Genomic DNA, 16,422 nt, shown 5'->3' with positions numbered 1-16,422 from the left:
TGACTATTCAGTGCAACATCAATGGGATTATTCATGGGCAAGTGAGAAAACCTACCATTTCTGGTTTTCCCATTTTTTTACATGAAATGTCAATCCCTGCAACATTTAGCAAAACCACTAGGTAGCCTGTCAGCAACAACTGCTTTCTAAAGCTCTCTGCTTCACAGGTAGACAAGAGCTTACTGCAACTCTCATCTGTACCACTCACACATCTGCATTTCATGCTGGAGCAGCAGAGTGAAGGATGAGACGGAGGCATCTGGGTAAGAAAACCAGCTTCAAAAGCAGAGCAGAGGCATAGATGGGAAAACACGATAAAACTGGATAATTAAAGGAGAAGGGGAGTGGCTGTGCAAATTCACAGGGCTGCCTGTAGTTATTTAGCTACCAGCCCATTAAGCTGTGGAACCACCCTTCACATTATTAAATGACTTAGAGCTGAACAACTGCTAGCAAAGAGCTGCACCCTTGTAATGCTATTTTGTATTGTTTGTCTGCCATGCTGCTCAGGCCCTCCTTAGGGCTGCAGGGTGCCTTCTCCTGTTCCTGAATTACTGCTTCTGTTCAGGAGAGGAGAGGAGAGGAGAGCTGGTTTTGTACCAGGAGGCTTGGCATATGCAGTAGAGAATGAGGGCAGGATGGAAGCCCTTCTTTCTTCCCCTCTCCCCAAGAGCTCACATGAGCAGATAAAGCAGTGATTACACCCAGCCAGGCTGCTGCTTGGGTAAACAAAAAAAAAACAAAAACAAAACAAAACAAAACAAACAAACAAAAAAGGAGTATTTCAGGAAAAACAGTAGAAAATAGTGAAGTATTTAAAACAGTTTAAATGAGAAAACAATTTTATCAAAAGGTATCATAAAATGTTGGGGAATGACCCTCAAATCAGAAACCAAATCACAGAGACACATGTAGAAAAGGAAGGGGAGAATAGTGCAGAAGAGAGGCTGCATCTCTCAACTTTTGAATAATGCCCATCAATCTCATCATTACACAGTTGAGATGTTTGTATACATTCTAATTGAGAGACAATATATTAATGTAAGGCAGTTTATTCATGAGCCACTTAAAATCCAATTAAAATATATCAACTAAAATAAAAACATGCACTTTCCTTGGCAGCAATTTACAGTTCACATACAAAGCTTTAAAGTGTTTGTGTGTGTGGGAAGCTTGTTTGTTTATATGAAACTTCTCTCAGTAGACATAATAATAATAATAATAATAATAATTTGCTTTCATGTTTTGTCCTGAAGCATGACTTCTTTATTCCTATCCAAAAAAACAGTTTTCCAGCCACATAACCAAATATACAGCATGACAAAGCATAACAAGCTTTTAAACTTCACTCCCAATGAAAAAAATCAAGTAACTTCTAACCAGTCTCATTTTGCTTCCATTAGACCTCATCTTATGGAAAGTTTTTCTACTCCTTCATGTATGCCTACTCCTTATTTGTACAACCTTTGTCAGGGAAACCAGGTCTTGGAACCCTGATTGCATAAAAAAGGCCTACAGAAAAATTCTTTCTCTTCTTCTTCCAGGCAAGTGTGCTTAACATTTTTCTATTAAAATTTATAGCCACTGAATCTTGCAATTGCCTTTTCAAGCATATCAGTTACATAAATGTTAAACATGCCACTCTAAGGTAGGTATGAACAAAATTATTTAACCCACAATTTATTGATTAAATTGATTAAGTAATTTTGATTCAAATATATATCACTGTTTATTCAAACAGAATAGATATCCAATAAAGCAGAATGTTAAAAGTGGTTACAAGTGTTATTTTCTCCTCAGTTCCCTCTGTTTGTAGTGGCCCTTTTTCTTACACACACTTCATTCCTGGAAATTGCCTCCAGTATGGTAATTACTAGAAATTGAATTACCTGGAGCCAATGGCTCTGAAATACTCCCTGCACATAGGTGGGACTCACCACCTGTAGGGACTGCAGATGGTGTTTATACTTGACTTGAGGCAAAGACAACTCTGCTGCTTCACGCTGCCTCCACACGTGTCTTCCCATTGGCAACAATGGGAGTAAAAGCATTTTTTTAGCACTGTGTCACTGCATTTTTACCACTCTGTCAAGTATTCAAGGCCAGCTCAAGTACCCCAAACTGTGCTAAGTCTGCACTGCGGGGAGTGTAGTCGTGCTGCTGGGGCTCTGTCACAGCCTTGCAGTCCATGCCCACACATATTCTTTCTCCCTAGTGATATTAAGAATGACAAATTTTAGTTTTGTTAGTGCAGCTGAGGTCAACACAAAGCCCAGTGGGCTGGTGAGGAATCTTTTTTGATATGGAAAATAAAAAATTCTGGATCAAAGCCATTGCTGACCAAATCACATATGCTACAGCATATTTTTCCCTGCTCTGTTGGTCCATTTGCACTTCTATGCACTCAAAAGATCTTGGTCTCTAGGTGAACATTTAGGATGGACAGCTGTAGTGAATTATTAACCATCTTGCAGCAATTGATAGTTTTCTTGAAATCTTAGGTCCTGAACTCATATATGAAATATAACCGTCACTATTTCTCATTAAGAGATTGTGAAGATTCTAGCACATTTTAAAGGCTGATCTCTTGATGCAATCTTAAAATGCATTAGTTTCCTCACATCATGACTTCTTGGTGGGGAGAGCAATGAGTCTCTGCTTCCAAAAGAGATGAACAACACAGACCTCAACACAAGACGGGAACCCCAAGATGGAGAACAAGAGAGATTGTCTCTTGCTAATAAACTGAACACAAGAACATTTCTTCCTCTTCCTTAGGGCTTGCCTTTTCTTTCTAACAGTTATCTTGTTTATTTCAAAATGTGCCACTTGTAGAAGTAGGGCAATCCATGCACCTGGGCCAATCTCTTACTGCACAAGCAAGTTTGTTTCATTTTCAAATCAACTTCTCTCTACTTTCAAATGCTGAGCATTCTTTTGGAAATGAATTTAGTTGCACACTCAGAAAAAGATGGATGGAAAACAATACATAGTTTAAAGTATTTGAAGAATCTTTCCAACTTTTATTACCTTGCTTTTAATTAGCATAAAATAATTTTGCACTTTAGGTTATCTCAACCATATCAGATAGGTCTTACCATTCTTATCTGAGAAGGAACCTTGTAGAAACAAGTATGTTCCTCCCTAAAAGGGATGTGGCCCTCAACAGAGAATAGTCTGGGGGGAAAAAACGAACAGCAAAAAAACCCAACAATAAAAAAGACCCATACACCACAACCCAGGTACCAGCCACTTCTTCATCAAAATCTTATTATCTGAAGGGAAAAAGAGAAAATGGAGGTAGCAAACCATTTTTCTAGTTCTCCAGTCAAGGCTGCATGATTGCTTTGTTTTCAAACACAGCCCTTAAAATAATTAAACAATTTTGTGCCAAGTACTCTAAGGACCTGTGCCATAGGTAATTATTTACCTGTTCTCAGTTACACATCATGAAAGATATATCTCTACAAGTCAGGCAGGAACTCCCAGCTCAGTTCTTCAACTTCAAAGCTACCTTTAAACCCCCTGGCACTTGCAGAGGCATATACTACATGTCCATTGAAATTGATGCTTTTACATGATAAGTCTATCAATGCCTTCTAAAGCAGAAATATAAAGGGAATTTTATCTCTGGAAGGCAATTAATACTGCAGTGACTGCAGTCCAGAGAGAGCAAGGTTATCAAAGGGGTGATCATGGTAGAGCACTCTCCTGCATATACTCAAAGACCAATTGTTACTCTTGGACAACTCTTTTCTATACTAACATTTTTCATAATAAAACTACTTTCGAAGGCTGAAAGTCAGAGCAGTTATATTTCTAAAAACCAGGACTTAGAGCAAAGTACAGTAACTAGAAATGCAAGTATATACATCTATTTCAAATATTGCTATCTTCAGAAAGATGAAAGGCAGCTTAACATCAACTTTATACTGAACTTTATAGCAATGGATAAAGGGACATCTCTAAGACATTGGCAAAGTGCCTCAACTGGAGTTAGCCAACAGCTCTGAACCAAATTTTGGATCTACCATCACATCTACCAAAAGTCTGGTGTAAAACTGCTGAGTGTTAAAGCTCACAGATTGTTCTGTCAGCAAAGATAACTTAAAATATCATTCTTTTGTCAAAAAGCCCAAAACTGTTTCTAGAGGACTGTGTGCCAGTATCCTGAAGTACACCTCAGTGTCCCACATGAAAGATGGCTTCAAAAGGAATCTGGGGGAGGCAGGGAACACAAGGGGGGATCAGTTCCCTCAAACTCTGCATGACACCAGCAAGGAGCTGCCAAAAAACCACTCTGCTTGCAGCACCTTCATTAAAAGGCCTAGATAGCTGCCAAATTACCTTCAAAGAGAGGTTAGCTTTATCTGCCAGAGTGGTAAAGAAAACTAATAATCCTTTTATTGTGGTAGGCATGTAAGACAAAAGAGGTTTGTGGAGGGTGTCTAGTTATCTTGCTGGTTATCTCCCCTCAGCTGCCCTGCACCCAGGCACAAGCAACACCTGCCCAGAGATTACAAACCTCCTGAGTTTCACCTGCACAGCAGCAAGTGTCCTGAACACAACAGAAACACCCGTCCTGTTCTACCTGCTCACTTGACCACAGAGCCAGGCTGAGGGAGGTGGGTGCCATCCATGCCCTGGCCACCAGGAGAGCACCTGCAAGGAGCAGGGATGTTCCCTCTCTCCCTCTCCAAGGCAGGAAAGCAAGCCCAACTTGTAGTGTTCTGAGGTGAGGGTTTTTTGGTTTTTAAAGGTTTCTGGTACAGAGAGATTTCAGCAATTCTGCTGAAGTGACACCCTGAGGCCAAGTGTCTCTGGCAACCAGACCTCACTGGAAAGTCCCCAGCAAAGTGCCTTGGCTCCAAACACAGTAGGCACCATTACCAGGGCAAGAAATTGCAATAAGAACCCTCCTTTGCTCACCAGCACACTCAAATGTGAAAGGGACTGACATCACCCTTTTAAAAGGGGCACAGTGGTTACTTTCAAAGTAAAGCTAACCACATGTTGACCTCCAGTTACACTGCCCCAGATGAAAAATCAGGACAACTGTTTAAGACAGCAAATGACATCACTTTAATTAATGAAACCTGTCTATCAACATAATTCACTTAAACACTTGTCACGTTCAAAGCTGCTTTAAAATTACTTTGAAGGGATTTATGTGAACTGTCCCCAGCTTTCTTCATCAAGCTAAGGTACAGGAATCCCTTCACTTTCTATATGGGTTTATAAGAAATTAAACACAAGGGCAAACACAAGGACAAAATTAACTCACTGAGTATTTTTATTTCTAGTATGTTGCCTAGAAAACATATTCCTTTTTTTTTTTTTTTACCTCTGAGCCATTAAAAATAGCTCCAAGTGTGACATGGTGCTTCTGTCCAGACATGAAAAGACTTAATAAATCTTGCTAATATTGGTTGAACTTCAGTTTTTTTAATTTGTTTTTTTTTGTTTGTTTGTTTTTTTGTATCACATGCTACCACAGAAGATTTATTTAAAAACAAGCCCTATAGTTCACTTTCTTCACTTAACACTGTCATGTTTTTAAACATCACCTTACAATTTTGCCTTTCCAAAAGGTGGATTGAGGATAGCGATATCTTACATCTACCTATGTAAGTACATGTGACTCTACAAAACACATATATGGGGGCTGATTGCATACAGTATATAACAGACTGGTAGATGTGAATTGATTAGAAGAGTCCAGTTCATAAAGAGTTTTGGCTTCATGAAAATTTGCTGATTTAAAGCAAGTGTTGGTCTTAATGCTCACATCAAGAAACCTTGGCATGCCAAAAAGAAAAAACAAATACATTTGCACATTAGGACCTTCTTGTCCCAACTCCAAGCCTGCTTTACCCTAAAAGAAGGCAAAAAAACCCAAATCCAGCCAATTGCTCCAAAAACCCCAACCATACAACTCTCATTTGGCTTAAATCACCCAAAGTATCATGTTCTTCCCTGCCAACATGACTGCAATAACTACAAAACAAATGCCTGGTTTTTCTAGTGCTTAAAATTAAGTTTCTAGCCTCTTTCTCTGAGATAAATAGATCAATAATAACAAAACAAAGGGTTTTGTTCTCTCTTCAGTGCAGAGGCAATAAAATGCCTGTTTTCCATTCACCCAAGCTTCCAAAAAGAATCCTCCTAGTGCCTTCTTTCCAGCATTTACACAAAGCCAGCCGAGAGCAGCGTGTGAAGCTCTGCCACTGTGTGCAGCTGCCTGCCCTCAGCACAATCTCTGAGCACTCTGTGCTTGTCAATCCCTCAGATAAATATTCCTCCTGAGAGGGTTTAGTTTGGGTCTACAAACAACAACTACTCGTGGTTCTGCTCAGTGCTGCCAGTTTGCTTTGCCTCCTCACATAAAATCCCTGAATTCCCATGCCTGCTACCTTTCTATAGCATCCAGGCTGCCCTACACCTTCCCTTCAAGTAAAAGCTCTGCCAAGCTCAGTAGATTTGAAGAATTCATCTCTTGGGACCACTTGATTCAGTTGACAGTGAGTTATCTGAAAGGCTGCTAGGTTAAAACATTCAAATCATTCCCCACAATTCTGCATACCCAGCCCACATATGAAGAAGCTTTGGAATGTGTGCCCCAAAGTTTGCAGTGAGGCAAACCTGAAGCTACATCAGAAGTGCCCTGAAGCCATCACCCAGAAGAATATTGCTTTTCCCATTCTGTTATTTCATTAAAAATATTTACAAATCGTTCACTTAAAACCCACTCAGGGCCATGCACCCTGCAGACAATAATCTTTTGAAAGCTACCTCTCAGGAGTGCTTCAGGTACAACAATACTATTCAGGGATGTTGGAAGTAAATGTTTAAACAAAAACTTACTGTAAAAAACCTTTTACTAAAAAATGCAAAACATGCTCTGTCTTCAGACCAATCTTTGGGATAAATATGATATCCTGCCTTTTAGATGTGCATCTTCAGGGGTCAGCACAATCTAGTAGACCCTGTTTATTTCTTCGTATCAAATGGCCTTATCTCATTTAAATAGTTTTCTAAAATACAACATGCAACAGTACACTAAGCAAAAGGGAGCAGAAAATAGTATAATGGGAGCACAGTAGTCAAGAGTATGATTTAAAAAAAGCATAGATAAAAGAAAGTGATTATTATTTTGAACAATTAATGGTACTTTAAAATCAATTCTATGACCTTTCCTCCAAATGTTTAATTTCTTTTTATACTGTTACTGGCACTGAAATAAATGCGCCAATACAATTTTTGCCTCAAGCCCAAGCCTCCTTCTTGAATAATTCAAAAGCAAGAAGATCACAGTGGCTTAATCAAAGGGCCCTCCCTCTGTTTCTTTATTTTTCCCATGTTGCTGTTACAGGACAATATGCCTCTGCAAGAAGTTAAGTAATTTTGTAGCATCTATGCTGCTTCTATTTTCTTTGCTAATGCAATTATACCATTATAAGTGACTCTGGACTAGCAATATTGACAACTGAAATGCTCAGTTTTTTAGATATGCAAAATGCATAGTCTTTTACATAGTTGCTATCACCAAGATAAACTGTGGCCACATTTCTCTTCAGAAAAAAGCAAGGCACAATTCTTCCCAAGAATATTTCTGGGATTCACATTCTCTGAACCTCAGAGAAAGAAAACACAATTCTTATCATTTGCTGTGTTTGTGTATGTGCAAAAGTAGAATACAACATGGAAATTGTTTACCCAAAGTCACAGTGTTTTGTTCCCTTTGCCTATCAGGGCCAGGTGTGTGTTTGTGTCGGGACTGCTGGCTCACAGTCACAAAATTCAATGCAGTGTAAGCAGTTGTGTGCAAAGTTGAATACTTAGCAAATTCAGTTTTAGATATATAGAATAATATAGTATAATACAGTAATTAATTAGCCTTCTGATATCCATGGAATCAAATACATCATTCTCTCCCCTCATCAGGGCCATCACAACATTGCAATAATAAACTTAGTACACTCATATTTGGTGATTTACTTCCTGGCAAGATCTAGAAAAGGCAAAACTTCCACAGCCACTTTTCCTCTAACCTCTCTCCTGAATAGACTGATGGATTGTGAGGCTCTAACACCTCAGAGAAGTTAGGGACTCCACAATTTCTAGAGGACCAGCACTCACAGACTCTGCCATTGGACCTTTCCTTTCAGCCTGGAAGGTGTAACATGTTTTACCCCAGCTACATTAGACTATTTAAGAAATTCTCCCCTGCCCCACAAATCCTGCTTCTCTCATGCCTGTAGAGCACTAGAGATACAAGAACATCCACAGTGCCCATTTCAAACGAGCTGCAGATGCACAACCTAAAAAACTGCAGAAATAAGTTCATCTGCTGTTTTGAACATGGTCAGTGAGCGCAGTCGCTGGGAATCTGCGGCACCCAATACTACGTGAGAAAACTGCCCATCAGTTTTGCATGTCACCATTAGTTTATCTCTTTACTGAAACACATATCCCACACAGGATGTAAGTAATACAGGGGCTCCTGGGAAGCTACACTGGAAATTCCTCATGGGTTATCTCCTGTGAGATGCTGGCACTACATGGAATGTAAATCAAACACTTGTACCGTACAGGCCTGATAGAAGGTATCATGTGAGCCTGAAGAATGGCCTTCACGTTTAAAGAAGCTAAAGGAGCCTGCAGAGATAAAAAGCTGCCAGCAACACCACAAACATCCAAGCCTACATGGGTAGAAAGGATTCTGACAAGATGAACCTTCACCAAATCCTAACGTAAGACAAGCTGCTGTCCTGGCTAATTTTTCTGAGCAGATCTACTGCCTTCACCAGGCTGACAGCAAATCTGAAAAAGCCATCACAGCCTTCTGTGCACTTAGCAGTTTTAACAGCTGGAGAAGAGGGGAGGTTAAGAGATGGAGAGGGAGACTCAGGCAGATCCCTCCAGCTTTGGCCAGGTCAGGCAGCGCTGCTTTGCTGAGTGCTGCAGATAATCTGCAGGGCAGAGAAGATGTGGGTCCTTTTTGTAATTGTGGCTCTGCTCTTTTCCTGCTTTGTTTTGGGTCTCTACAGCTTTACTGTGTTAATTGACTATTACCCTGATTTCCAGTCATTACTTAGAACTTCAAATTAATCTGATCAAACAGAACATACCTTGTGAGAGTAAACACTCATTGATCTACTTCAGTCTCCAGGGTATATTTTAGGCAGCGCAGGCTCACACAGATTCTTTGATCTTCAGATGTATTCTTTCTTACAGAATGTTTTACATGTTTTCAAACTTGTATTTTTTATGGAATAACTGAAGCTCTATCATGAGAAATTCTGCCTTTTATGCATTATGGGCCACCATTACCACCAAAGAATCCTTCCACCTGCACTAAAATATGGAACTTTATTTTTACCCTTGTATAAATTACTTATTATAATTACAGCATAAAAGAGACAGAGGGGAAAAGTCCCTGCCCTACTGTGCCTCTTTTAGATGCACAAGGGCCCACACACAAATTTCAGGTGTATTCTAACCTCCCCATAAAAATAATCTGAATGCCCCATCTGTGTTTCCTGTTTTTGTTGGACAACTCCTTGGATTCCTCAGACTATTTTAGACCTTAGACAGGTTATACCAGTATAATTAAGTGAATTATGGGTACATGGTTTTTTAACCATTGTAGATGTGCTACTGTGAGCCATAAATCATTGCAGGAAAGGTCATTTGGTTTTGTCTCCCAGCCTGGAGTAAGACACTCCAATCTATCTAAGCCCATACTGATGGAAGGAATGTTTCCAAGAATAATTAAAGTAAGGAAGACAAAAAGTTCTTCTTTTTAAATGGAAAGACAAAGTCTTGAGGGACAACTTCCTTGCAAGTACATCAGATACAAGCCCTTCATATCAAAGTCCTATTATTATTGTTAAATACTTTTATTTTAATACCAGCAACATGGAGATATTGCTCATACATTACAAACGCTCAAACATGCAGAGAGACACTCCTGCTTATTTTTGCTCAGCTCTGTGGGGCTGCACAGCACAGGACTTCCAACACTGGCTCTGCCCATGACTCAGCCAGGAGCACTGTTTACTCTGCACCTGCACAATGATGTTTGTAGATGAAGGAACTGATTAAAGAACAAAGGCAAACAAATAAACTTTTGGGATGCTTTGATGACACATAGGTGACAAAGGTCCCAGCAGGGGTGACAGTACAGACATGAGAAACACACTGTGTTTTGAATGAATAGCCATGATGCACGAGGCTTGCCTGGACAAGAGAAAAGCAGCAGGTTTACTCCATTTCTAAGACAATTCCAAGTTCTCTCAAAGCACAGTGAAAGAACAAGAAAAGGCCTGTGGATGGGTCCTATTCAGCCAAGATTCATCTATTCCTTTGCTAGTCCAATCTCAGTGATTGTTTTGTAGGAGACCCAAAGGGAATGGTTGAGCACATGCTCACCTCCTGAGCACAGGAGATGAGCCCTGGTCCTTGTGGCTTCACTGCTGAACTCAGAGCTCCCACTCCTGTCAGTGCAGCAGAGAGAAAGGGTGGCCGGGAGGTGTGCTGACCCACACTGTCCACCTGGTCAGAGCAGCACCATGAAACTGCACCTTCAGAGGCCCACACTGCCCAGGGGCACCCACCCAACAGCATCCTGTCACTGCAGTGTGAGATGGGGCTGTGGTTACAAAGTCACTCTGGGACATTTTGGGGTTACTTTCTAGCTGACAGTCCCCAACGAGTTAAACTGCAAAAAAGGAACAGCCAAAGGAGAACCTGCCTTCCTCAGAACTTAAGAGCTACAAAAACTAGATGGCTGCACTTTCAGAGAGCCAAACAGATGGGACAGGAGGTTTCCCAATATTACAAAAGGGATCTCAGATAGCAGGTCTATGTGACTGAAGATTCCCAAGTGGAGTATGATAATTTTTTGTTCAAGCCAGCAAGTACAGTGAAGAAAAAAAGTGAAGAGAACTGAGGACTTCCAACCCACTGTCATTTCAATGCCTCTCCATGCACATGAGACAAAAATCTTGTTTTTCTAAAATGAGATCCACCAAGATAAAGACAAGCACATAAACATGTGAGTACAGGATGCAAGAGAAAGGAAAGTATCTTTTTTGAGCATTTTCACAAATGGCCAACGTTGCTGCATTCCTTTTTAATATAAAATGAATTGGCAACATCTGGGACTTTACCATCTCAGTAAGTTTCCAACTCATCAGCAGCTTCACACAGCATACACTGCAAGCTGCTTGTTTGGAAATAAAGCATAAATTTCAGGCTCATACAAAAATGCTTAAGTCAGCCCAGCCTTAAAATGAATTACACTCACAGAAAGCAGCACCTTACTAAGCTTGTACTAGACAAAATTGTGGGGTTTTGAATTCCAGTAACATGAACTCTTTAACTGTCTGTCATAAACAAATACCCTGACTTGTTTTTAACTGCATTTTCTGGTTCCTCTCTGTCAGGTTCCCATATTGTACTCACATGGGGTCACAGCATCTGTATGATAATAGTCCTCAGACCCAGAAGGGAGTCTCCAAAATGCTTAGATCTAAATGTAGATCTTCTTATCCTGCCTATAATTGCAGTGAGACAGGACATACTTTTCTTTTCCCCTATAATCCTACAACATACCATAGATGGTAGATCTGTTCTACTATCAAAGTACTCAAAATAAAACAGAGGCAGATCAATATCACCACTGTAAATTTCCAGCTGAAAGGAGTCAACCATATCCTTAAACTACCAAGACTTATGAGTCACCTAGACATACAAGTTTCTCATCTCATGACCATGCCAATGATTAAAACAACTGAAATGGGAGAGGAGGAGTGTTTGAGGTTGAGAGAAACAATTTATTCTTCCTCTTTGCAAAGCACAAACATAATTTTTTTACCAATAAAAATATTGCAAACTGCATCCTTGTTTATATTTCTTATAGCGAGATAACACAATACTGACTATGCTGCTCTGAAAAAGAAATTTCATGCAAATTAAGTCAGCATGGAGATTTTCTGTGTATGAGTTTTGTTTGCTAGGGGACCTGAGCCACTCATTCACCTTTGTGAAGCAGCACTTGCATGACAGTTAATTTTTGGTCAGAATTAACAAACATTATTACTGAACTTCTTACAAGCAATTAGGTAAGACCTGGGACCCGAAGCCATTGAGCACCAGAGACCAACCACCTGCATTTGTGCCCTAGACAAGAAGGTGTGGCTTAGCTACAGATAAGGCTCCTGTTAAAAGCTGAGTTAACTTTTGGGATGAAAGGTGAACATAGGAAAGAGAAAGACACTGGCTCAGGAAGGGTGCTGCCTTCTTTCTGTACCTTCTACAAGACCTGCAGAAAAAGGCAGCAAGGCAGTGACAAAGGTTAGTGCTGTGACTTGCAGGCACAACTGACAGCACTTCTACAATACCTCTGCTCTGCAGAAGGGCTGAGGCAAAGTCTACTACTGGCAGTGATTTGGCTACAATGATGCTCAAATCTGGAAGAAATGACAGGCTAGGATGGCAGTTCAGCCCCGCAAATACCAGCACAGAATAAAACCTGCCATCAAAGCCTCATGAGGTTACCTTTACACCCAGAATTAGAAAGGGGTGTTGACCTAGACTGAAGTAGAATACTGTAACTGGGTTTAGGCCTGGGCTCAAGCCAGCAGATATTGATAAATCGCAGCTTAGAAAGTGCCTCAGGGTTAACAGGAAGATGCTGTTGGTTTAAACCATCTGTCTGCAGAGATCTATGGGATAAGGAGTGTGATAATGTTAAGATTAGGAGTGGAATTAGGGTTTGAGCATACTCTGGAAGAGGTTGATAAACGGTATCATCTTGTCTCAGTATCAGGGAGGGCCCCACGCTGTGATAAAGGTGCCACATGACAGGACTTCCCACACCCTTAGCAAGCCCAGCATGCCAGGCCTTCCCTGTCTATTCTCTGTTGACCAAGGCTTCCCAAGGTGTGTGTGCTGCCAACCTGTGTGCCTGATCCTGGGATTACTGTACTGTGTACATGCAGAGCCAACCTGGCACTCCCACATGTACAGATTTACAGAGCACAGTGTGTACACACAGTGGATGGGGTGGGGAGAGGGACTCAAACAAGGAGAGCATCTGTCTGGAAATGTCCAGTCTTTGCTGTCTCCGTTTCTCCCTTCTTTTGCAGCAGGGCTGGCAAATCAGAAATATATCAAAGACTAAAAGCTTCTGGTAACCAATGTCTTCTCTCTTCACAGATGCCTTTTTAAGAACACTAGGTCAAGTCTGGACAGCAGGCTGGTCCTGCCAAGGAAATCAGGACCTAAATCAGCCAAATATACCAAGAAGCAGCACAAAAGCTTATCTGTGTCTTCCCCACTGGCTTTGCCAATGATGATCTTGGCAGTACTATTTAGCACTTACCCTTTTCTCCGTTCTTGGGAATCAGTGTTTGCCATATTACTCAGCATTTTCCAGGCTAGGGGGAGGGTGCAGCATTGACCTTGCTTACTTCACATTACAGAAAAACCTCACATATCTTAACTACCTCTGTGTTTTTTAGTCACAATATATACTCACCCAAGTTAGTGATTGATGGCGAAGAGTTCAGCAGACAGAGACAGTTTTTGGAGGAGGAACCATATAATCACTTTTCAAGGACAAAATAATTTCCAGACCAGAGACTACATAGTTAAAAACCTTAAAAATCAGTATTAGTAGCACACTCCCAGGCCATCACTACCATTTTCCAAGCTTGTGATGCAGAGAATGCAGGGGAGGCAAGAACAACAGTTCTCAATTCAATGAGCAAACCAGCTTCAGCATTCACTACAAACTGTGGGGGAAAAGGCTTTGCAGTGAGTCTTGCCAAGAGGATCTTAAAATAATTGAACCTCATGGTCACAAGACCACACATTACTGTTGTGAAACAGTCACTGGGTAAATAAGGGTGTAGCCTCTGACATTTTACCACAGCTGGTGGAAGGAAAAAATTAAGAGAAAGCCACATGCAGAAGATGGTCTGACCTCTAAAAAGGTATTAAGTCAGGAAAAAAAAAGATCTTTCAAATCTGCACACATGTCAAAAATATGGCAGAACAATGCTGCCATTCTAGTCCTCTCAATGCAGTAATAACACTGAGTAGGGAATAAAGGTGATTTGCACAGTTAAGCCTGCAGCACATAATTAAGGCAAAAATAACAACAGAAATAAAAGAGAATTCCAAGGGATGTAGAAGTCAGGATGATGTACAAATGACAGCTGACCAGTTCACTAAGATGAAATCACAGAAGCAATACATGTCCAGGATGATATAAAACTATTAACAAAATATGATGAAGAAATAAAAGTTAAGATGCTGATTTTAAAACATAGAAACAGGCAAACTAGCAGAGATATTGACAAAGCCAAATGAACAGGATGTTATTCCATAGCATTAACCATTGAAACCTGTTGAATTTTCTAATTGCTTTTAATTCCAGGGATGTCTACACCAGTGTACCTAAAGGAGTTGAGCAAAGTTTTCCAAATTTATCTTTTATTGTTCACAGAAATCAAGTAAAGAACTTGCAAAATAATCACTTCCATAAAGACACTGTCTTCAGCTCTGTGTATACAAAGGTCTTGTCTGCCTCTGCACTAAGTGAAATTTTCACTTATCAATCTCATCAAAACATTTATCAAAAACTTCAGCTGTCAGCAATTCACAGCATTTTGCCAAACTGAGGGAAAAGGAATCAATCTTCTAAATTTCCACTAGACAGTCTGGAGCAGCTTGCATGAGGGCTTAGCAGGGCGCAATGCCCCCCCTCTGGGTGTTGGGCGGAGGCAGAGGAAGGAGAGAGCAAAGCACCTGCATGCAGCAACTCAGCAAGGCTGGCAGGGGCAGGGCTTGAAGGGCAGAGCACTTCAGCCAGCCAGGCCCTCCCCATCACAGGGAGCAAAGAACATTTCATTCATTTCTCCCTCTGGCCTCTGCTTCTCTGAGGGAGGGGGGAAAAACAAAGGCATTAAGCATTTATCATTACATCGGACACAAGGAGGATCCAAAAGCATCTTGAAGTTACTCCCACTCCAGGTTCCTAAGAGTTTCTCTCTACTCTTAACCCAGCAGAACTGAAGGGTTTTAGTGGGGTCTCTTTCCTGTGTCAGTGTGTTCTGATGGGCTATTTGGGACATTCCTCTAGTCTCAGCTTCCACCATGACCAGTTCCTGGTCCTTAGATATGACTTGCATTTAGGAAGAAGCGCTATAAATGGGCTCAGTCCTCTGGTACAAGTTAGCATAATGTTTTCCAACCTGTATTAATATCAGATTTTTTATGAGTTAAACCAATTATACTATTTTTTTCCAACCACACATTAATACCTCTGTCTGTAATAGGAGCTCACTGGGCTCTAAAACATGCACAGATTACTCTGTAGAAAACAGAAGGTAATACTTTTAAATGATTATTCACAGTCACCCAGATAACATTAAAGAACTTGTCACAATTAAAATTCATAAGCTGCATTTCTGAATTTCACAACTCAGGTCAAGAACTGCAACCATAATGATCACCGGTGAAATACTGTGCCCTGACTCACTCCATCCAAATAAGCTACTGGTACGAAAGCACTGCTGTGCTTCAGGAGGGGAGGGTGCCAAGTGAAGGAACTGATAAGAAATAATTACTCTAATAACCTGCTAATGAAAAGGTGAATTAATTGAAACACACCACGAAGTATACAAGAGTATACAAAGTAATTCAACAGATGTTTACACTGGAAGGCTGACTATCCAGTGCAGGGATTAAATCAGATTCTGATGTTAATGGCACATCCAATGCTAAAGTTGATAATGGATTTTCTGTTGCCTACTGTCAAGCTTGAAATAATGCTGCATGTCATTTTCACAAACAAACCTTATAAAAAGACAAGGGAAATCAGAAAATGACACAGCCAGCATCACACAGATTAATAATGCAGAAAACAGGGTCTTCTCATTGACAGAACTATCATATAAACTGCCCACTACTGTACCTTCATGACATCTTTATAGGAGTGAATGGCCTCAACTTCTTCTTTGTCATCATCCTCATCCTCCACTCCTTCATCCAGAGCATCATATCCTTCATCTCTACTCCCATCTGTTTCTGTGGCATTAGTCATGTAGTCAATAAGCTGCTCCAGTGGAGGACTTAATTCCCTCTCTTCATTTTCCTTCAAACCATAGTCCAGGGCTTTATATATAATAATCCCTAGTGATTCAATAACCTGTAAAAACAAAAAAAGAGAAATATATATTAATGCCATTTACATGAACGAAGAGGTCAAGTGAGGAACAACCTTTTCTGGTGTTTATATAACAGACCCAGCAACTGAGAGGGCAATAAACATCAAAATCTAAGAGAAAAATGATCTGCTAATAACTATGGTAGCACTTGAGTAAGCACCTGAGTAGTACAGCATAGAAC

General features: G+C 40.5%; 1 protein-coding gene across 3 annotated transcripts in view; it reads right to left on the bottom strand.

Annotated features, from left to right (window-relative positions):
* SPIRE1 (spire type actin nucleation factor 1) overlaps window positions 1–16,422 on the bottom strand; it is a 125,879-nt gene that overhangs the window by 54,434 nt on the left and 55,023 nt on the right. For all 3 annotated transcript variants that reach the window (XM_058037329.1, XM_058037171.1, XM_058037250.1), the window contains exon 3: window positions 15,989–16,222. In XM_058037329.1, the coding sequence (XP_057893312.1) occupies window positions 15,989–16,222 (234 nt within the window). The remainder of the gene's footprint in view (window positions 1–15,988; window positions 16,223–16,422) is intronic.

Source organism: Melospiza georgiana, chromosome 1, assembly GCF_028018845.1.
Source record: "Melospiza georgiana isolate bMelGeo1 chromosome 1, bMelGeo1.pri, whole genome shotgun sequence".
NCBI lineage: Eukaryota > Metazoa > Chordata > Aves > Passeriformes > Passerellidae > Melospiza > Melospiza georgiana.
This window is presented reverse-complemented; position numbering and strand designations above follow the sequence as displayed.